The 24,420-nt window shown below is 31.7% G+C and overlaps 1 protein-coding gene across 2 annotated transcripts in view; it reads left to right on the plus strand.

The window, feature by feature from the left end:
• Positions 1-24,420, plus strand: part of LOC149903384 (uncharacterized) — a 132,887-nt gene that overhangs the window by 13,173 nt on the left and 95,294 nt on the right. For both annotated transcript variants that reach the window (XM_090108663.1, XM_090108664.1), the window contains exons 2-4: positions 4,584-4,719; positions 6,013-6,107; positions 7,418-7,562. In XM_090108663.1, the coding sequence (XP_089964789.1) occupies positions 4,584-4,719; positions 6,013-6,107; positions 7,418-7,562 (376 nt within the window). The remainder of the gene's footprint in view (positions 1-4,583; positions 4,720-6,012; positions 6,108-7,417; positions 7,563-24,420) is intronic.

Raw genomic sequence — 24,420 nt, forward strand, 5'->3', positions numbered from 1 at the left:
AAAAATTTCACTTATTTCAAATTCCTTTATTTTTCAATAAAAAATAACGAAGACTTTTCAAAGTCGTTGTTAAAAGATGTTAATCAATTTGTTATTTTGTGTCTAATTACATTTTCGTCAAATATATGCGTTATTATCTCATAGTCTCACTTTTTTTTCTGTTCCGCTAATTGTGCCGGTGTGTATATTATTACTAATACCTACTCAGGAGTTAGAGTAGTTCGTGCTGAATCTTATTAAATATATACAATCTACCGATATAAATTTCTGGCGGTATCTCGGGTGGCCGAATTGGTCAGGCGTCCGCCCCGGATTGGTAGAAAGACCCGGGTTCGAATCCCGCCTCGTGATCAAATTTTTTTCTTTTCTTTAAAAAAATATATTTATAAAGTGAAAAACTTGAACGCCACAAATTCAAAATATCAAATTTAAGTCTACCGATATTCAAAGTTGGATTTATAGTGACTACTAGCAGTCCGCCCTGGCTTCGCCCGTGGTACATATTTACGTTTTCTCTACATAAGAACCATCCTCGTACTTCAAGGAATATAATAAAAAAAGAATTATCGAAATCGGTTCAGCCGTTCTCGAGTGAATAGCAAAATGTGTTGGTAAGCGCATACGCTTACCAACACATTTTGCTATTCATTTTTATATATAAGAAGATTAGCTATCTCACCCTTTTTGTTCATATTTCACATAGGTCTTATACAAATTTTTCATTTGTGTTGAAAGAGAAGACATAAATAATGTAGATTGTAGATGCTCAGTTTATTCAAAGTTTATTTTATGCGAATAGAGTAATTAGAAAGGGATAATTCATTCATATGGTAGGATTTAATTTGTAATGTAATTTGGGAGATATTTGGATAAAATCTATGTAGACTTTTGAGAGAATAAGTAAATAAAATGATATTAAATCGAAACTTTAGTTATTGTATTAAATTTATCACCATCCATACTACATTCTATTCCTTAAGTGGACATCTAAGAGAAAGTTGCCTCCCACGCCTTTTCACAAATTTGTCAAGGGCAATATCCGAACACGTGTAATAATATTATTATTTAATAGTACCTAAGTAACTATTTTAATATTAAATATCGTAGATTTATCTTAAGATTAATTTCTATATATTATGAAGTTGAATATTATATACTAATATTATAAAGAGGAAAGGGTTGTATGTATGTATGGTTTTCACGCATAAACTACGGGACCAATTTTGATGAAATTTGGCACAGATAATCTTTAGACCCTGAGAAAGAGCATAGGCTACCTTTTATTGCGAAATATGTACCACGGGCGAAGCCGGGCGGACCGCTATATACCGTATCTATATAATTTCGATTCAAAAGAGCTTCTAAAAAACGAACGTCTACACGATTAAATGGACGTTGGTGTTTAAAGTTTAGTTTGACTTTAATTCAATGACGAATAAGCTTTGAAACTAATTATATATTTCAATAAATATTAACCTATTTAATATAACTTTTATTGTAGGTATGGTATCATAAAACACAGTAGGTATCGTATTTTATATATTTGTACAAAAACGACCATAATATAATAACTGCATTATATATATCCAAATGAAATTATTGTTTTTATACATTTCCTATTTAGATAACATGAAATTTGATCAATTCTGACTAGATACAGTTATAAAGCAAATGTATATATGTAAGCAAAATTATGTTATTTACTTAGAGTACAATAAAATAAACTTCTGAATATCAATTTCCGTTCTCGTAGCAAGTAAAATTAATAAATTCTTGAAATATTATTTTCTCGCATATTGGACGCTTTGAATTTCACTCATTCAATACATAAATACTTTGAATTGTGGTTTAGAAATTTATTCATTTAGTACATTCATTGGTCTATAATATTAATTTAGGGAAGACGCGTATCCTTGCTAATTGCTATGGCATGTATATTGTATACAGCTACAGTATAACATATTTTGTTCTTACCGCACTGCCGGAATAGTCAATTTTCTGACATGCATTTTAGAATTTAGAAAAAGGCTGAAAGTTTAAATTGCATTCGTATTGCATTGTTAATTAATTCGACAAATCAAGGATTTTGAAGCATTATGAATCAACTGAATTTTTTTACAATATTTCGACTGAAAATGACATACCAGGATCTCTCGGCACTAATATAGAGAGGCGTGGTTATAAGGTTTTCTCAATGTAAATATACACCTTTTTTCAGATAATTTACAATTTTTCTTATTTTCTTTGTATTACAAAAATTATTTCATTTTCTTCAGTTATTGTAATGCATGAGCGATGGAGTTATGATTGCTTATAGTTATCAATATTTATAGGTAGTTTGAGTAATTCAAAAGTGATATATAAAGTTATTGAATACCTAAGGAAAATTTATAACCGCACCAAACAATTACACACTCACGATCTATCATAAAATGGCGTTTTACAAGATGACGGCATTATAGTCCCGAATTTCGCCTCGAGCCGACTGTAACGGGTTAACGGCATTTGATGATAATATTATGTCCTGGTAATATAATTTTTGGCCTTATTAATTTTTTAGTAGATCTGAGTAGGTATATAAAAAGACAATTTATGTCGGGTCATAGTCTACCTACCTGTGATAATAGTCTAATAACAATTAAGTATTACGTACTAGGTCAGCCCCGGCTGGCCCGTGCTGCATGTTTTCTTTTTCTCTCCATAAGAACCATCCTCATCTCCAATACTTCAAGGAATATTATAATTTTTTTTATCAAAATTGGTTCAGCCGTTCTCAAGTTTTGCGCTCAGCAGCACATTTGGTGAGTCATTCTTATTATACATATATAGATTGGTATCTTAGAATAAGAAAAATTTAATAAAACAGTCATAAAGCAAAGTAAAGACTAAAAGACTAGTATGATTAACGAATGAGCAAAAACCAACACCCAAAGTGTGCGGTTATTTTTCCTCAATTTGTTTACTCACTCATTCAATAAAAGCTCGTGATTAATGACGAACTATAAAACAGGCCAAGTGTTAGGAATTTCTACCGTATAAATAATCTTTCTTTATAGAAGAAAGTCACCTTGTTCACATCTGTTTATGTGTTAGAGCTTTTTTATTGGGAATTACGAATTTCTTTGTTAATACCTAAATACCAATGCCTGTCTCTGTCTCTCATAGCACCACATGTTTCCAAGAAAATAATAAATTTTATATTTAAGTAATAAATTGTAACTAGGTCCTGTAATAACATAGTATATAAATATATATTGTTGTCTCTTAAAATAGAACAGTCAATAGCAAAGCTTTCTCAATGGCTCTTTGAACCACGATGCTTTTGTAGCACATAGTTTCATGTAAATGGAAGAAGTATGAAATTTTCCTCATTTTTAGTTTTTTGTTTACCTGCTTGCCCTCTAAAAACCTTATCTATCTATGCTATACGATTCAGCGACTCGTGTCATTGTGATTTAAACTAGACATGAGACAAGGGAGTCTGGCAACTCGTTTTGGAAACTATGGAGTTTCTAAATTTGTACCGTGTGTTTTTTATACTGCAGTCCGTTTGTATCTATAGAATTCCTCTACTTTTAATGTCTTCTTGAACTTGATAGAAATAATTAAAAATGAATGATAGCAATATCAATTGAATAATGATGAGCAATAAAGATGACCTTTACTACACGATTACTTATTTACCCCTACTACCCCAAAACTTTGCCAAATTTCATGACAGAGACTGTACAAGTAAATCTCTAAATATATATAATACTAGCTTACCGCCCGCGGCTTCGCCCGCTTTGTCTAAAACCTAATAAATTTTATACTAAACCCTTCCTCTTGAATCACTCTATCTATTTAAAAAACCGCATCAATGTCCGTTGCGTAGTTTTAAATATTTAAGAATACAAAGGGACATAGGGACAGAAAAAGCAACTTTGTTTTATACTATGTGGTGATTAATACCTTTTTGATTTGGTCATGGCATCACACGGAAACAGCTGGACCGATTTCGACATTTTCTTGTTGTATTGTTTGGCATGTAGCGCGAAGATAGAACGTTTGTCGCGTCAGCTAGTCGTTATATGATACAGCTTTAGTAAATCGGAAATGGAGGCAGAAATAGCTTGTAAAATGTTAGCTGAAAGTTTACCGTGACATTATTTTAACGAGAACTTATAATTTGAACGTGTGTAACGCTTTCATGCCAAAGCTTTTAAGCTTTGAAATCAAAAAAATTCTAAACGGTGAGATGGCCATGGCGTGCTGGTATTATATGTTACATAAACTGAACATACTAATAAAATTAATAGGAAATATTTTTATTTTCTTATTAATACATTTATACCTAATAAGTACCTCAATTTTGTAGTTTCATTGTTGCAAAACAGAAAGAACATTATATTAGTAACAACAATTAAAAAGTGCATCATTCAAATTTAAATACAAATAAAATTATAATGTTAACCCAACCTATGAGCTTTCCATTTAGGCAGCTGTATATAGCAAATTTTACAGAATTTTAAAGCTTATTACATTAAGTTAGCAGTTTACTATTCAAAGCGATATAAATTATTGAATAAACTCCATTGTTTCAGGAAATGACGTCAGAGCCACCGGATCTGTACCCGGTAGTACACGCAGAGCTGCCCCGGGGCTTGGCTGTATATCCTCTGCCCTTGAAGAATTCAGACCACGAAGTCATGTTAAATGTAACATGGCAGCGGCCGACTGGTAATTATTTAATTTCACTAGAACTAGAGAGAAATATTGTTGAACTTTAAAGGGCTCTTATTACCTAATTGATTTTATCTTATTAAAAAATAGTATTCAGATTTATATAATATCGAAACTTGAGACTTTTATACTGGTAGAAAAAAAATCTGTAAATTGGGTTTTTCATCAAAATCGTTTCATAAATACGAAGTTGTCTGCGAACACATTAAAAAAATATACGATAAACCCTTTTGTGATCTTGGTTAATAATAATGTTCCTGAAGATTTTTAAATATAACAAAACTAGCTTACCGCCCACGGCTTCGCCTGCTTTGTCTAAAACCTAATAAATTATATACTAAAACCTTCCTCTTGAATCACTCTATCTATTAAAAAACACCGCATCAAAATCCGTTGCGTAGTTTTAAAAAATTTAGCATACAAAGGGACATAGGGACAGAGAAAGCGACAGTATGTAGTGATAGTGAACACAACAATGCACATTATATGTGTAGAGGACGAAGTTTATTTGGATTAGGACATAGATCATTAGTAATTTGAAGTGGTCGTTTGGACGAACACAAATATTGACTAGCGTCTAGACTAAGCCCTTATATCAAATATAACAATGAATTTATGACTGTTTTACGTAAATCCTTAAATATTTCGACTTATGTTTTTGAATTTTGTTTATGTACAAGAATAAAGCACGTAAATAAAATCAGTATTCCTTTAAAAATCGGTTATGTTTGTTTAGAAATAAGGATAGTAAGTATTATAGTTACCATTATAATAATGATTCGGTTAGTAATGACAAAAGATAATCCCATACTGATAATATTACGATCTAAAGATACACTAATGATAGACATTACAAATATTTACAAGCTTCATGAAAAGCAATCTTTATGAGTGTTTTTCCCTATTTACTGATTGTTGTATTTTAGCTATAGGTCTAGCAATATAAAACGACTCTACATTTTTCAACACTATCATTACTTATTATTGACAATCTATACTAATATTATAAAGCTGAAGAGTTTGTTTGTTTGTTTGAACGCGCTAATCTCAGGAACTACTAGTCCGATTTGAAAAATTATTTCGGTGTTAGATAGCCAATTCATCGAGGAAGGTTTTAGGCTATATATCATCTCGCTAAGACTAACAGGAGCGGAGCCATGTAGGCGAAACCGCGGAGCGCAGCTAGTTTCATATATATTATGTGTTGTCTTTCTGTTTCCATGAAAGGTATGAAATACTTAGAAATGAGAATAAACAATTATCTAAACAAATATGTTTCTTATTTTTTAGGTCCGCCAGTAAGAAGTTATTCCCTAGAAGTTCATAGTACAAGGGACACAGTTGACTGTCGCTCAAACTTGTGTTACGAGTACAATATACCTGGAGTAAGTTTTACGAAGCAGTTTATTAATTTAGTCTAGTCAAGTCTCATTTCTAAACTCGTGTCTTTGACATTTTCAATTAATAAGTTACATACAAACTCGTGTATTAAAATGATAATAAGAGTGAAGTTAGAAGGCTTAAAGTAATTTGTGTACTGTAATATAAGTTTCTTTTTTCAGATAAACTTAAAATTGGATCAGTATATCTAATATTTTATAATTATTACTGTAAGCTTATCGTAATGAAGCATAGACCTACAACCTATAGGTTATTTAGATAACTGCGAAACTAGTCTAACAAGCATTAAAACTAGCATTAAAATATTTTAGTGTTTTTATTTTTTATTAAATGGTGAGGGATTCGAGATTTAAGGAAAACACCTCATGAAAACCGTAGCAGCCGTAGCAGCAATTTTCGGGTCTACTACGCGGATGATTTTGTTGAACTGGTTTATAGCCCTTTATGTAGTTATTATTGATATATAAAATCTTTTTAAATAATAAAAAAAACAAACTAGTTTCACTTTGTATTATGTTCTTCGAAAACTTTAGAAAATAATTAAACAATTTTTTACTGTATCTTTTAAAATAGCATAACTCTCCTAAAACCTGCAAAAGCATTTGAATTTGAACATTTTCGATAGGTTATCTTATATGGTGATATCTCGAAAACGTCTGAACGGTTTTCAATGAATAAGTTAACTCACCTGAGAAACAATATAAAGATTGTATATTGTTTCACAGGTGATACAAAGGTCACGTCACCTAGAATATTATATTATATTAATATCAGTATGGAAAACACCACCTACTTGTTACAGAAGTGAAGATACGAATCGATTATTCAGTGGTTAGTTTGTTTCAAGACTTTTAGAGGTCCCAAGTTCAATACCTCGGTTAAATAAATAAATTGGTATTTAAAACAACTTGTCAGTTCTACGCCTCTCTTTCCTGTCGTGTCAGTCTTCTGTTGTTTAGACTATGAGGGATAAGGAACACGTTTTATTTACATATATACTTGAGCACTACAATAATGTATTGTTAGTAGTTGGGTAGCGGCTAACGAGATTGGCCCTAACGAGTTTGGTCCTAGCCATGACTGAAATTCGGTCGAAAGAATGAATCAAATTAGTAATAAAGGCGATTAAATAGGATAAAGTTTATCGAACCGATTAACAAAAACAAAGACTTCATTTCCCTGGTAAAGACATCGACATGAAACTGATGATAAAAGCATCTGCTCTAGCGCAAGCGAAAACTTCTCTGTCTCTAATTTCATTTATTTCATTTATTAAACAGTGCTTAATTTCTAGGAAGCTGTATGGAGTCTAGTGCCTTCAGTAGTGAGTCCCAAAGCGGGAGGGTGCGCAGTACGACCCGGCTGTTCGTATAGAGTGAGGCTGATAGCCCATCCCTGGGATGGACACACAGCTGCAAATACCAATGTGCAGTTAGATGGTAAGAACCTCTTTTATTCCCAATGCATTATAATGTGTGTTATTGTGTTGGTATGTCTGATCTGCAGCGTAAACGGCAAGTGGAATTTCAGCTTTTTTATTACTGTGGGAATGATACTGCGTGCGTAATATCACAGTATTACAATATAATTTCCTATTACGAGTAGACTGTATAACATTTGAATAAATATCTATAATATAAGCAAAATTATTACATTTCATTGCTGAAATTTGAATTAAGCATTATCAAAATAAGTTCACGTGTAGAACATATTATTATATTTATCTCTCTTTTTCAATTAATAAAATAGATAATATCGTATTGAATTATCTTACCTATCATATATTCATAAATTCATATTTGACAAGAAAAAGGGGATTAACCTTTATCGCATTATTAGTATTAATAATAATAATAAATACACTTTATTCAGCACCATGTAAATACACGTAAAAAAAGAAACAGACAATATGATTATAAAGCTAAAAAGGCGGCCTTATCGCTACTAAGCGATTTCTACCAGGCAACCTATGGGTAGGATTTTTAATTATAAGAAAGAGTTGAAAACCTAGTATTATACGTAGTACCTAGTTATCCTATCCTAGTTTTCCGTAAAGAAGCTACTTTGTACTCATTTGTCCGCCGACACAAAATTTTGACGCACATACACCGAATCAAAGTAAAGTGGGTGTGAATTTAAATGCAAAATACGATGAAAACGAGTTAAAATTATTAGTCTGCTACCAAAATAGATATTACTGTTGTAATTTTAGCATCATCGAGTCTAATTATCGATTTATGCGGTACAATTTTAGCGCATATAGATGGCTTCTTTGTGGCTTACCGAAAAACAATTGAAAGCATTGAAAACTTGTTGGCAATGGATTAAATATATCCCTATACTCTTTTTTAAATTATGTGACATTCGTAAGAAAAATAAGAAAGGAAAAATGTATGGTTTATGTAGAGACCCCTCACCATAACTGGGTTATTAAAAAATCTTAGTTTTTAGGGGCGTTTGAAACAATTCTATTCATTTTTTTCTTCTCCAATCATTTGCCAGTCGTAAATATTGTAGAGTAATCAATTCTAGATCCATAATACATTTACTAAAATTACGTGTGGCACTCGATGACTGCCGCGGTAAAACTATTGCATAGCATCGCATCGCTGTGTTGGTTGGAGTGGGGGGTGTTAGATTTTTTCGTTACGGAATTTTTACATTCGGTCGCCGCGCTCAGTGTCTGAGATAAAAGCTATGCAATAGCTTAAAACTTGAAAGATTCCATACCTCTATCATCGAGATAGAATGTACTACGTACTAGAGAGGCGATCGCTACTATACTCTCTTTAACACGAGCTAGAGGTAAGAATCACAAGTCTCTTTAGTCTGTGACGGACTGTGCCCCCCGCTTGCCGCGTCAACACGTGTTATTGCTCTGTTCAAAATGCCTTCGTGTTTGCTTAGATATTGTTTAAACAGTTACCATAATACAAACAAAGCCCGAGGAGTGACTTTTCACCAGTAAGTTTCCTTATTATGAGTAAGTCATGCATTTTACTAATATTGTTATCATTTTGCGAAAAATCACCACGCGTTCTGCGTTTCGCGCCATTTTTCATAGATTAACAGCACAGACGTGACACTATCGATGAGTCTGTTAAAAAAATGTAACTGGATTTTTTTAACTATGTATATACAATATCTACTAGGAAAGATTACCGTGGTGTAGTACCTAAATATTTATACTTTTACCCGACTACGCAAAGTAAAACGGTAGGTTATATTGAGTAATATTTATTTATTTACCTATTTTTATTTATTAAAAAAAGGTTAATCAACAGTTGTTCCAATAGGATTTATAAATTATTATGCACAACAATTACAAATAAACACAACATTCACAGAAACTAATACAGTAAAAGTTCCTTAATCGCGCTTCCTTTATTCGTGTTTTCACTATTCGCGGATTAAAAAAATGCGACCCAATTTCTATATTCACGACTAAAAATTTTTTTTATTCGCGGATTTAATAAGTACATACATAATAATAAAATTATTCCAATAGGTATCTTACCCAATATCCTTGTCAAATGGACTAATAAGAAAGTAAAATAGATCTTATTACAAGTTTGCCTTGTTCTTAAATGATATCGCCGAGGCCTTTGACACAAGCCGCCTTTGTCGCAAGCCACCTCTGCGGCGATTGATGTTTTTGAGAATGTAAATAAACAGAATGGAAGCAACCTTATAACTCAATAAATAAAGTATATTTTTAAATGTAGTTCCGTTTATAGTAAAGTTACAAAAATTGTGATCGAGTAAGGGGGCGTCCATAAATTACGTGAGGTGTTTTTTAAAATTTTCTGCACCTCCCTCCCCCCCTGGTGAGATGTCGTGAGAATTTATTCAACCCCTCCCCCATCCTCGAATCTCACGTGAGATTTTTCAAAATGTGAGTTTCTTATACGTAAACGCCATCAACATTGAATCATCGTATCCATTTAATTAGGGCTATTATAAACCAATACTCCAAAATTCGATTACATCATGAAGCAAAAACTGATAAAACTATTGATTACTACACAAAACGACAAAAGCTTACTAAATTGATATTATTTAAAGGAAATTAAAATACATAGTTTAATATAAAATCCTCGTTTTATTAATTCCCTAGTATCAGTACCACCAGATAGTACCGAGTAAACAGATTGCACAATGTGTCGCATCTGCACGCATTGCTTAATCTTTGAACTTGAAGCCACGCCTCGCTCGTTCCACACGTACCCCACCACATCGGCCGCGCGCAATGTTTTTGTTTGGAATAACCCCTCTAGTACGTAGTACATTCTATCTCGATGACCTCTATAGATTAAAATATATTCATTCTAATAAATATCACAATTGAGTGATAAAGGCATGAAAACAAAGGTATTCACTGAGCATGAATTACAATATGATTTTATAACTTTATTATTAATATTTTTTGGACGGACCGGTCACATAAAATAATATTATGACTTAACGTCCAAACCAAATATTATTTCATAATCTCCTTTGTTCTGGTTAAAAAATAATTTCTTCTCAAAGCACAGTGTGTTTATGGGACCTACATCGTAATTCTTAGCTGTTTAGTTCTAGGCTGACCAAATTATAATTTAGCACATACCTACCTGTATTAAAAATCTTTTGTTCTTCGCAAAAACATAAACAAATCTTGTCTCTATGTTTTTGTAGAGACTTTAACTGGACGCAGTCTCACAATATATTAGAATAAATTTCAAATGTTATAGATTAGATATAATATTATTGCCTAAAGGGATATCCAATCATCTCTTGGATAATTAGATATCTGTCTAATATATAAATACAGACAGATCTATTTCTATTAGGAGCAAGGCAGTAGCAAGCAAAATGTTTCTTTTGAAATGTGCCATATTATGCCTCATTTTTATTTACTTCAACCGGATATTGAATTACACCCATTATTCTACGTTTATGTTGCTTTCACTGCTTCTTGTATGCTTTTCTTTGTCAGCTGGAAGAGAAAAACATATAAACAAGATTAAGAGCCGGCGCCCACTGCCGGCACGGCACGGCATGGCACGGCAGAGCATCCCGCGGCGTGCAATGGCATCCCGCGGCATGCCGTGGCATCCTGCTAAAAGCCCCACTAATGCTGCATAAGTTTCAACCTTATTTCAACTAGCTAGCAATCATAATTCCTCGACCCCAAAGCAAGACACGTCATGCCGCCGCATCCTGCGGCGTGCCGCGTCATGCTGCAGCATCCTGCGATACGTCGCGGCATCGTGGCATCGAAATAAAGTAACTTGAATTCTAAACTGATTGAAATAAGATTCAAAATAACTTCATTAGTAATAAAATCCTCTGCCCTGCCATGCCACGCCGTGCCGGCAGTGGGCGCCGGCCCTTACGCTAATACGTCACCCAAAAAAGTCGAAAATAATCGTTATAGTCAGATAGTTGAAGCCCTTTTATTAAGGTTGAGCCTATGTTGATTTTAAAAGAAAAAGCCACCCCATTGAACAAAAATAAAATTCAAACTTTGCATAACTCTTTTCTATTCAATAGAGATCATTCTAGAGACTCTTCTAAAACATTCTTCTACATAAAAGACAAGAAATGTAAGAGCTATTCGTAGTTCAAACTTCAAACCAAAAATATGAAAAAACTAAGGGTAGTTTTTTCATAAAACACATTCTACGAACAATCCATACTAATATTATAAATGCGAAAGTAACTCTGTCTGCCTGTCTGTTACTCAATCACGCCTTAACTACTGAACCAATTTGCATGAAATTTGGTATTGAGATATTTTGATACCCGAGAAAGGACATAGGCTACTTTTTACCCCGGGACATAGGATAGGTTTTATCCCGGAAATCCCACGGGAACGGGAAATATGCGGGTTTTTCTTTGACTTCGCGGGCGATGCCGCGGGTGGAAAGCTAGTATAACATAATAACATAAGTACGAACAAACTAAAAGTACAAATTACGTATAGTTGAGAATTGTATAAATCCTCTCCACGTCTAGTCTGGTTTCTGGATTTAGTACCTTGTAGTATTTGTACATCTGCTTTTCGTTCGATCAACACTTCGTTTTAACGCTATTTTTATTATGAATATAATAACTTAAAAAGCTAGGCGGAGAAAATGTTCTTGAAATTATTTTTCATTCATATTCGTTAATCGAAAAGTAACGTATTATACAATATACATACCTATTGCATAAGTATACGTATAAAATACGATTTAATTTTATCAAAATTATACGTTTTATTTAAATTGTATCAGTTCATGTGAAATAAAAATAACAAAGAAGAGGAAATATACTAATTATTTATTACTAGCGGTCCGCCCCGGCTTCGCCCGTGGTACATATTTCGCAATAAAAGTTAGCCTATGTTCTTTTTCAGGGTCTAAAGATTATCTGTGCCAAATTTCATCAAAATCGGTCCAGTAGTTTATGCGTGAAAACCATACATACAAACCTTTCCTCTTTATAATATTAGTATAGATAAGCGACGGTAAAACAAATATTACGCTAAACATACTAAACAAACAATTTTCGAAGTACGTTCTACATAATTGTACATTGTAATCACGTCTAAATTTTAAAATATCTGATTATAAATTCCGTCCAACATTTATCATAATCCCCTAACGTAAACAGTGAAACGAACAAAATTGTTTTATGTGTGTTCAACATGTAAAATATCAGAATTTCATCAGCCTTCAGTCGATCTATTAACTTCCACGACTCACTGGTATGAATACGTTGAGAAAAATTATTACTCAGAAAGAGTCTGAAATATTGAGAATACGTGTTTATGTGTTTTGAATTGGTTATTAAAAACCTTTGAAATGAGATGTGATTGAAATTTGTAAGAGTAATGAATGGCATGTACCTAATAAAAATTTGAATAAATTAATATATAGTACCTACCTATAGTGGTTATGAAAACTTCGAGTTTCCTTTGTTAAATTCATAATACATTAAGAATAAGTATTTGTCATCTCATAAATTGCAATCTATAGGTAAGAAAATAATTTTCATTATAATATACCTATTTTTTTCATTATGATTCTTAAAAACGTGAGATCATGTTTTCGCATATTATCATGATTTTATATGGGATTTGATACCGTAAAAAGAATACAAAATTAAATAACTCGAGCGTCTGGCCTTGCGCATTAATCTACATTCTTATAATTTATTTTACTTTGTAAAGAGTTTTCTTTGGGCCTCCTTTAACCTTACTTTTAATTACAAAGTGCCGCTTAAGGCGTTCTCTTGTTGACTGCTCATTTTTGGACATGTAATTTAATTTATAATTTCTCTTTACTCGTTAATCAAATCTAAAAAAGAGGCAAGCTATAATATAAGCCATTCGAGCGAAGTGTATTTGTTATTAAAAAAAGTAAAATGATTAATTCAATGACATAGAAAACACCAAAATAAACTCTCTGATATTGTTTTTGAGGTCTTAATCCATACTAATATTATAAATGCGAAAGTAACTCTGTCTGTCTGTCTGTTACGCAATCACGCCTTAACTACTGGACCAATTTGCATGAAATTTGGTATGGAGATATTTTGATACCCGCGAAAGGACATAGGTTACCTTTTATTCCGAAATATGTACCACGGGCGAAGCCGGGGCGGACCTCTAGTTTTTTATATATTAAAAACAAAATTCGTTGTTTCCTATTTGTACTTTACAAATAATTTAAACAGATTATGATATTTTCAGTATTTATAAATAGTTTTTATAAATAAAGTATTGTAATTTGTAAAGTGTATGTATTGTAGAAAATTAATTTCGTGATTCATTAGTCTATACCTCCTATATTATATATACTACCTATAGGATTCTACATAATATAAAATTAGATACTTTTGTACTTTGCACATGCAAATAAAATGCAATATTTTGTTAATAGGTTAGAAATAACGAGAACCCAATAAATATTAGTAAATACATCAAGAGGAAAATCCAAAAGATAATTCAATAACACGAATCACACAATAATTGATCAAAGAATAATTGTTTCGTACATCCGTTTTTATTCAGGAAATATCTGCAAGAATTTCACATAAACATTACATCTGCAGTTAATAGTTTTCTTGCTATTTATAACTAGTTTTAACTGTTCGTGAAACTTTTATTACAACATCGCGTTTACACTGAACAAAAAGTCCGTAAAATTACTACGTAATAAATATTTAATAACTGTAGATTTATGTTCTCAACTCAATTTGCAATAAAATTATTAAACATCCAATGACGGAATGTGTAGTTAAACGATTTTATAACGAAAACAATATACATTATGAATATAATAATTATGCGTGGAAAATATGGAAATAGATTTTTCAACATTAAGTATCTCGGAGGAGGCAGGGTTGGTGTATGGCATGGTGGGAGATTTTCTTTCAACGTATAGCGCTGGCTCCTAGGCGTTCTCATTGTTATTTAGATATATATTATGTTTATTAATTTGTGTTTAGTTTGTAAGTTGATTGTTACAATGGGGCTGCCATGAACATTCGTTCAAAAGCCTTGAATAAATGATTGAAAAAAAAAACATTAAGTATAATGTTCATACTAGCATTCGGAAAGAAAGCACTTTCCAAGTGTTTTATGACGGAATTTATAGATTTTAACTGCTTCACGATATAAATTAATAGTGAGTTAATTCTGTTTATTTGTCATTAAATTAGAAAGTTTAAATAGTTCCTTATTAAAGACAAAATGTTTTTTTGTATTTATTATCAAAAACAAAAACGTTTACAGACATATTATTAGTGTACAGTTGTAAAAAGACCACTGAGGTTTATAGTAATTTTCGTATACAATAATTTATAAACAAAACAATTTCTGTTTAACTGTAGGATAAATTAACTTATACTAAGCGACACATAGCTTTAAGCGTCTTAATTCCGTTTTAAAATTTACATGATGTACACTGCAAAACTGCAGCCTCAAGGACCTGATTTCGAAAGCATCATTAATTTTGAAAATAATTCGATAATCTCAACAAATCGCATCGCATTTCGCGAAGAGTTTTTTGTATAAATACGCATTTAGGAGGTGCTGATTTATGAATGCTCGACTTATATATAGAAGTGCACTTATCGCGAATGTATTTTAACTAATGTTTAAACTTGAACGGAAATTTATTGGCTATAACGTCGAAAATTTGGATTTACACGTTTATTTATACTTTAGGTTGTTAGGTAATTCGGATTCATACCGGAGCTGCCGTGTGTAATTTTTTACACATGAAAATTGAGTTTTCTTCAAAGAGTTCGTGCATGCTGTAAAATTTTAAATCCGAAAAGTGATAGTAATAAATCTTCTAAAATTATATATAACGCGTTTTTATTAATGTTTCAAAGGATAAAAGGCTAATTTTAAAATTATATATTGCAATGAGTTTTATTTATATTAATTACTAACTGCAGTCAGAGGCCAGAGCTTGCGGAATTGATAAGATATTTAAAAAGATCTTAAACTACACACTCTTTACATATCTTTGTATGACTATTATTGCTGATCAATAATAGTCATTCATCATTATTTTAATATTAAATAATATTTAGTTAAATTAAACTAAGTTTAAAAGTAACAGTACCTACTAACTACAGGTCATTTGTCACATTTTTAAACTGATTCTCCGCTCATAAAGTTTATCGTGATGTTATAGTGAAGAATATGCATTATAAATATTTGCTTTAAAATTATAATGTTTAAACTTTGATGATGTCTTCGAAGCTATAGTTTGATTTCTGTTTTTCACAGTATATTGACAAAAATAACTCTTCGATGCTCATATAATATAATCAATCATTATCAGGATAATCAATTATATTGGAGACTAGCTGTTGCCCGCGACTTCGTCCGCGATTAAGTCGTTTTTCGTCATTCGTCGTTTAAAAAAAATACGTGACACTTTATTTTTGAATGTTCTTAATTATTGTCTCTTATAAAATTTAACTACTTAAATTAAAATTGAACACTCTGATAAGAAAATCTTAAAATCTGAAGAAAACATGAATGAATGTGATTTAAATTCTACATTACTTAGTATCAAAATATAATAATCTAAATTAAACTTAGATTAACAGTTTGAGCACACCATTATAGAATATGTACTTAAGTATTAAATTACGTTAGTTAACATAGTAACTTTACTAAAAACACGATGACTTTCTTTCGCGCTCGGTACCACAAACTAAACATGTTTGTGGTAAGTGGCCCGCGTGACGCGTGACTTGACCCCCCGCGAGTTCCCCTCCGTTGCTATGCGAAAATACATTCGTTGCTCTATTTTAGGAAAAATTTGTAATACTGTGGCCTGGGCGTTATAACACGTCCAGGGAGTTCCTGAGTGCCGATATCACCATCTTGAGGAAAAGCTTCTAATGTCGATTTAAAACTGCATACATACGAATTAACCTGTTCTAAAATTGTGAAATGAGTTCAGTTTTAAATTTGAGAAATATTGATTTCTTGTATTCCACTATTCGTTGTAGTCGAATACAAAATATAGGGTAAAAGTGGGATAGATGCCGCACCGGGATAGATGCCTCATTTTCAAAAAACCTCATTTCCCAGAGTCGTGACTACGAATTAATGATTTAAATAGGAGCTCCTATCACCCCGCACCTCGGGTACGCATGAGCTGTTGTTTGGTGAATACGTGTTTCGCTAGTGCGTGTTGTCGCGGCGAACTTCACGAACACGTTAAAATTTAAAAAGGTTGATATTTGCCTTTGCATAACTTTATAAGCATTAATAAATTTCACTATATTTCTTATTATGTCTATACACTGGTTCATTAATTACAAATCTAAGTGAAAATAGTGGCTCTTTTGTTTTTATTTAATAAAAAAAATACTGGGGCAGCTATCCTTATCAAAAAGTATAGTTGCCCCTTTTTTTTCGAGGGATAGATGCCCTTAGGGGCCTCTAAGGGCATCTATCCCTCAATACATATTATGTATATGTTATCATCGATAATCACAGGTACCGTTTATATTTTTACCTGATTGCGCCAGAGGTTTTCTCTATGTTAACCGATTTTACTCGTTTAATTTGCTTTTTTTTGTTATGTATACTTACTTATTAATGATCTGCCCTTATACTGATTGTAGGAGAACCACGCCACGAAAATACAAAAGAAAAGAAGGAGTGCGAGCGCAAGTATATTCTTGGACAACAGAACAACTATGTTAACATGACATTTGCTGGTTTATCATATAAATTTTATTAGATTTCGCGTTTATAGAGTATGTAAGGCATCTATCCCACTCTGCAGGCATCTATCCTCAAAAAAGGTGTTCTACAAAAATGTTTATTACACATTATCTATAAATGATAGGATAAAAAATATATATAGTAATTCAAAACAGATAATTAACCTAGCTATATTCATACAAAGTGTTCGTATAAGATTCATGTTTTTAAAATTATGAGGCTATTTCAAAAAGTGGGGCATCTATCCCACTTTTACCCTATTTAAACAAACTTAGGTTGGCCTACAGGCAAAAGGGATCCTATCAAATGGTAAACTTGACCTTGTATCTTAAAAGTAAGCATGAACGGACCTTCTGATAATTATTGAGCACCAAAGGATCATTTGAAACGCGCTACTATAAGAGCGAATATTGTCTAATAACAGTTTACATTGCACAGTATGTTCCTCTAAAAGTAGTGATTTCAAAGGTTCCGTTGTATCTTCAAATGAAAGCCGACTCCTTACTACACTTTAAAGCATTACAAAAAGAACATACTACGCCTTTACAGAAGATGATCTGTAATCAATTGTGAGGTTATAAGCAAACCCACTTTTATATTTATCAGACCACACCACCGAATTCGTAGATTGTTTACCTCAAGTCATTAAGACTATGACGAAATCTGTCTGCAGTAAGACGGGCCTCTCGCTATTCGTCCGTTTCCAGAGACCGAATAGTTTCAATTCTTAATCTTTCATTAAACAAACTTATTAATCGTTCTTGTCTCATATAATTGTAATATTCGCGTCCCTACTCTAGTCATTGCTTATACTCATGTTCATCTTCAAGAGATCGAATAATATTATGATGCACCCTATCATTTGTCAAACGGTCTTCATATTGAGTAAAGTTTCAGATTCTCGAGATAAAATATGACTGTCGTGATCAGTAGTGAGACGTAATTCCCTCTCAGTGAGGGTTTCGGTCTCACGGGATAGTACAATATGCCGTTTGCGATCAGCTGTGAGACGTCATACCCTCTCAGTGAAGGTTTCGGTCTCACGGGATAGTATGGGGAGACCGGGTTTGGTTGTCTCACGGGTTGGTTGTCACAGCGGTCTTAACAAAAAAACTGAACTATCGAATAAGTCTGTTGAACAGCGTGGCAAGAGCGATACAGTGACAACGCTGTCCCCACTTCGCGTCAGACCGCCCCGATCTGCCGTGAGGGCCTCACACGTGTTTATTGTTTTCGCACAGATTTTTTATGATATGAGGACCGAATATGCTCCTCATAACATCACTTTTTGTGAACGAAACGACAGCGCGGTTTAATTTAATGCCAACACCATTAGAAAAAAGGATTATTATTAATTGTGAAAAAATATCATGATTTACACTATTAACACTCTTTTAAGATAAAATATAAGCCTGTGAGTGTGTAAAAATAAATCCAGCTAATTACACATCAAACTTATGTTTATAATTAGGTATACGACATGAAAATATATTAATTACCAAGCAATAATAATACAGATAAGCAGTGGTGGCTCAGTGGTGAGACCTCGGACTTCGAATCGATAAGTCCGGGGTTCGAGACCAGGCGAGCGCGCAGGAAATAAATTGATTTTTCAATTTATCTGCGCATGTTGTAACATCACCACTGCTCGAACGGTGAAGGAAAACATCGTGAGGAAACCGACATGTCGAAGAATTAAAAAGTTCGATGACATGTGTCATCCGCCAACACGCACTTGGCCAGCGTGGTGGATTATGGCCTGTACCCTCATAGGAGGCCCGTGTCCCAGCAGTGGGAACGTATATGGGCTGATGATGATGAATAAAACAGATAAATACTGAACATAAGTAGGTATAATAGATATTAAGTAGTATTAGTTAAAATATACTTTGACTGTTAGTCAAAGTTTATTTTTACTAACAACATGTAAATGAAGAAGAAATAATAATTACCAACGAACTAACCTTTTCTATAATACTTAACACGGCACATTTTTCAAATTATCTTGCTCAACCCTGCTCAAAAATTTGAGGGTTTTGTTGGAACTTTAATATGTCAAAACTATGATATATCTAAACTACGATACAACTTGCTTGCGGAAATGCTCATTACAATAATTGTGAATCTAAAGAATAACTAACAACATACTATTCAATTTTATTGAGCTGATGAATATCTTTTGCCTGGAAGAAATCACCGTCGCCTAATAAATATACTGTGTTTTCTTATAAAACCGTTACATAATTTATTTTATCTACTTAAATAATGAAAATGATATTATCTTTATAAAATATAAAACATATTATGTAAAATGAATAAAAATAAATAAATGAAGCAACTACGATTCAAAGAAAACATCTTTTTCAGTGTTAAAATGCTCTTAGCAATCCTGGATGATGAACTGTATCATGTACTCTGATCCCAGTACGGTCGGTACCTCGATAGCCATAACGATAAATATTATAATCAGATAACCGCAAAGTCAAAATAAAAACATTACTTGTACAGTTGTGAGTGCAAAATTTATTTGGAATAACATTTTTTTCGGTACTAAAACGTAGTCGTTTGATATGTGGTTGGCTGCCCCTCCTCTCCTTCCTGAAAAATATCCTCCAAAATTTCCCGAGATACTTCCAATGATTGAACCATTGGACGTTGGACATTAACTTCAGTCAAAAATTGACGAAGCGGATGATTACTAATTTCCACTTAATCCTCGCTGCTACTATCTTTACCATCAAATCATCAATTTTCAAGTGGTGTTGTAAAAATATCAGCAGAAATCGTCTTCCAAAGGCGATATAATTTTATGAGCATTGAATCTGTAAATAACAAAATCAAAAGTTAACTGTAAATCTATAAAAAAAGCTACTTACAAATAAAATTTTATCAAAAACTACTGTTCCCAATGCACCTCAAAATAATAAAAGAATTCATCATTTTATTATTTCATTCTAAAAGTGTAATATAATACCTACCAACAAAAAACATGAATTGCTATCATTATAAAAAATAAATACCTATAAGTAACAACTTACTTTTTGTGGGAACGCATGATGGTGAAAATTCACAAAACACGAAGATTGCATTTGATATTTTTGGTTTTATGGCATTCAATTGCTTTATAAATATCACTACATAGTATAAAAAAAGTCGCTTTCTCTGTCCCTATGTCCCTTTGTATGCTTAAATCTTTAAAACATCGCAACGGATTTTGATGCGGTTTTTTTAATAGATAGACTGATTCAAGAGGAAGGTTTTAGTATAATATAATTTATTAGGTTTTAGACAAAGCGGACGAACCCGCGGGCGGTAAGCTAGTAAATTTATAAAATACGAAGATTTTTAAAATTGTAACTAATGAACGCAATCAATATTAGATTAACTAACTTTAGATAATGGTGTCTAGTTTTACTTAAAATAATAAACATCTACCCTCACTTTAAAAAATGTAGTATATTTATTATTTACACGAAATATACCTTATAGGGAAGGGAAGATATGGGCTAAAGAGTTAAATAAATAACATAATTATATTTAAATTATTAATTTCCAACTGTGTATTCAGTAGTGTTAACATCTAAATTGATTTGATTTTTACGAAATCTTATAGATGGCGCTGTTACAAAATTAACATTATACAACTTACATTCTTTAAACTATGTTTCTCTTCCCAAGTTACTTAAATGGCATAATTTTTATAGTGTCAATCTAGATATTGTCAAACAACATTTATATATGCGTCAATTGATTATTAATTTCCAATAGTTAACGTGTGTTTGATTTTTATAACACTTCATAGATGGCGCTGTTTCAAATTTGTCTTTATACTGCTAAGATTCATTTAACTGTTTCTCTGCCCAAATTACGTAAATGACATAGTTTTTATTTTGTAAAGCTAGATAATAGCATGGCTTACTCGAAACCAACATTTAAACATGAGTCTTTAGATTGTACGCTGTCGTAGTACACGGAATATGTAAGAAAAATAAAGGCTCACAGCTCCTCCCCCGAAGGTGATATCATGATAATATGTTTAAACTATCCTCACCCGACCTCTAAGGAATATTCATGCAAAATTTGAAGTAAATCTATGCAGTACTTTTCGAGATTAGCTCGGTCAAACATACAGACAAACAGACAAACAGACAAACAGACAAACAGACAAAAATTCTAAAAACTATATTTTTGGCTTCTATATCGATTATAGATCATGGATTATGTATTCTTTTAAAAAAATATTCAATGTACAGTTTTGACTTTCCTACGATTTTATTATATGTACTCACAGCTCCTCCCCCGAAGGTGATATCATGATAATATGTTTAAACTATCCTCACCCGACCTCTAAGGAATATTCATGCAAAATTTGAAGTAAATCTATGCAGTACTTTTCGAGATTAGCTCGGTCAAACATACAGACAAACAGACAAACAGACAAACAGACAAACAGACAAAAATTCTAAAAACTATATTTTTGGCTTCTATATCGATTATAGATCATGGATTATGTATTCTTTTAAAAAAATATTCAATGTACAGTTTTGACTTTCCTACGATTTTATTATATGTATAGATTTATAATTTAGATATTCAACTGTGTACAAAATAAATAAGAGGGTTATATTTCGACCATTATCTTTTTATATTTCGACGATTGATCTGAACGTAAGTATAGAGAAAAACCAAGAGTAAGCCAAGGATAAAAAATACTTAAGCCAATTAGCTTTGTTTACTGGCTCCCAATTAAATTAACCTTAGAAAGAGACAATAATATTATTTTCCAACTATATTATATACTAGAGACCTTTGACTTTGAAAATAATTATAGCATTGCTTGTTTTATCAACCATTAATGTTTTTCTCGTATTTTAAAATATAAAAATAAGAATGGAATCACAATTGAGTATATGTTATTCAAAGAAGAGAGTAAATGATAACCATTCGATAATTGTCTTCTTTATATTTCTAATTCTGACTTCTGAGGAATGGAAACAATGAATGAAGAATGAATAGTTTTGAATCTTATTTGATTATTTTCTTATACATAAATATTGGTAAATAGTACACTAAAAGGAAAAGTTCTTGAAAATGCATCCAGTCCAGTCAATAAGATATATTAATGAAAAACTGCGTTACGGTATAAAACGAAATTAATTTTACTTTCTTTGACATACAATATAATATATATATCTACCTAAATAAATAAGATCGTGAAGATAACATGAACTCATAATAAATAATAAATTATATGTACTATTTGAAATGGAAAAGTAATATCCGGTAGTCGGAAATATTCTTAGATACAAGTGACAGCTAAATTTTTTAGATGTCGTCTCATGGTCGTTTGTTTTAGTGACACGTGTCGACTTGTATATTGAATCTGCCTACTTTGGTAAAAAAATAACTTTACATTTTGACACAGAATACAATATGATAGTAGCTAAATGCTTATTATGATATTAGATCTAAGTAGGTACCTACCTATAGCAAAGGAGCCTTTGGTAGGAACGAACTCACCTATCTCTTCTATACCTCTTTCTTGATAGAATCTGTTTAACTGTCAGTTAAAAATAACAAATAATGGTTGTTCATACTTTCATTCATTCAATGATTGAAAATTTACGTTAAAAAGCGTTAAATAGACTCAACTTTACTGATGTGAAACTTCTTTATCGGGGTTGGAAAAATTTTTTAGTGTAACATTTTTTCGTTACGCGTGATATTTTTCCGTTACGCGCTATCTTTTTCATATCCCTACCACGCGTGATTCGACGTATTTCTGTAAAGTTGCATATAGTAAATTATTTTTTGAAAAATAAGGTCATAAAGAAGTTTCACTTCTTACGTGTACACTAGTACACGCACACATTTTTTTTTATTCACAATTTATTCAAGATCATATACTTACATGGTAAATACATATATTCAAATACATGTATTTACCATGTAAGTATATATGTATACCTAGACATTATTTATTTAGGTCTAATGATACACATAATTAGACCTAAATAAATAATGTCTAGGTATATAAAAAGCAATATTATTAAGTGCTCTTGATATTATATTCAGAGCTCTAATATAAAAAGGTACAGGTAGGAAAAAGGCATTTTTCTTCTAGTGGCAATAATTATATTAAATCAATTTAATGTTATTTCAATAAAATATTATAAACGTACTTAATAAAATCTGGACAGATCTTTCGAAAATTATATTGAAAGTATGAAAGCTGAATATTGTAAAGAATAAAATCTAAAAATAATTTTGAGGGAAAAAGAAAGCTGTATAATTTTCTTTAAAATATTCTGAATTGAGGGTTTTATATTTGAATACATAAGATAACTATTTACGTTTTCCCAGGGCAATTATGATATCAAAATTAATGTAAATAACAACTTTATACCCTTATTTACATAATAGAGCCCATATTACATATAATAGTTTCATTGTTAGAATTCCAAAGCTTAGGTATGTTTTAAATTTTGACATCAGCCATAGGCAATAGATGAAAACTTCCTTACTTAAATGTGTAAAACTTTAATTAAAAAAAATAATAATTTCATATAAATAAATTTCATTCGTCAAAATGACCATCCTTTATACCTAAAGATAGAAAAATTGTTTACTATTGGTCATTTTGTAAATAAGACATAGGTAAGCTTCCTTTTATCCTGGTTTCAGAAAAGCTTATTTCCACGAATCGAGTACATATATTTTATGTGACACATAACATTTTTGCAGAATCTATTGAAACAACAACAATTTCAACGAATCTACCGAAAACTTAAAAGATAATATCTGTGCTAGAACATGTACCTATTACTAATACTATAATTTGATACACAAACTAATAGTGAATTCCGATAAACTGATAAAGAGAACAATTTATTAATAGTAATTTATTGATAAGTGTTCATAGAATGATAATAATAGTGAGATAACGATAGGTAGTATATTTATTTTGTATAGAATACCAGTACAACAAAATCATAAATAACCCAAGAATCTATACTTAGCTCCCTGATTAAGGTCAAGCCATCATTATATTACGTCCATTTCACTGA

This window comes from Colias eurytheme, chromosome 13 (genome assembly GCF_061535395.1).
Source record: "Colias eurytheme isolate Ceu_HAF_F1 chromosome 13, ilColEury1 Martin Lab GWU primary, whole genome shotgun sequence".
NCBI lineage: Eukaryota > Metazoa > Arthropoda > Insecta > Lepidoptera > Pieridae > Colias > Colias eurytheme.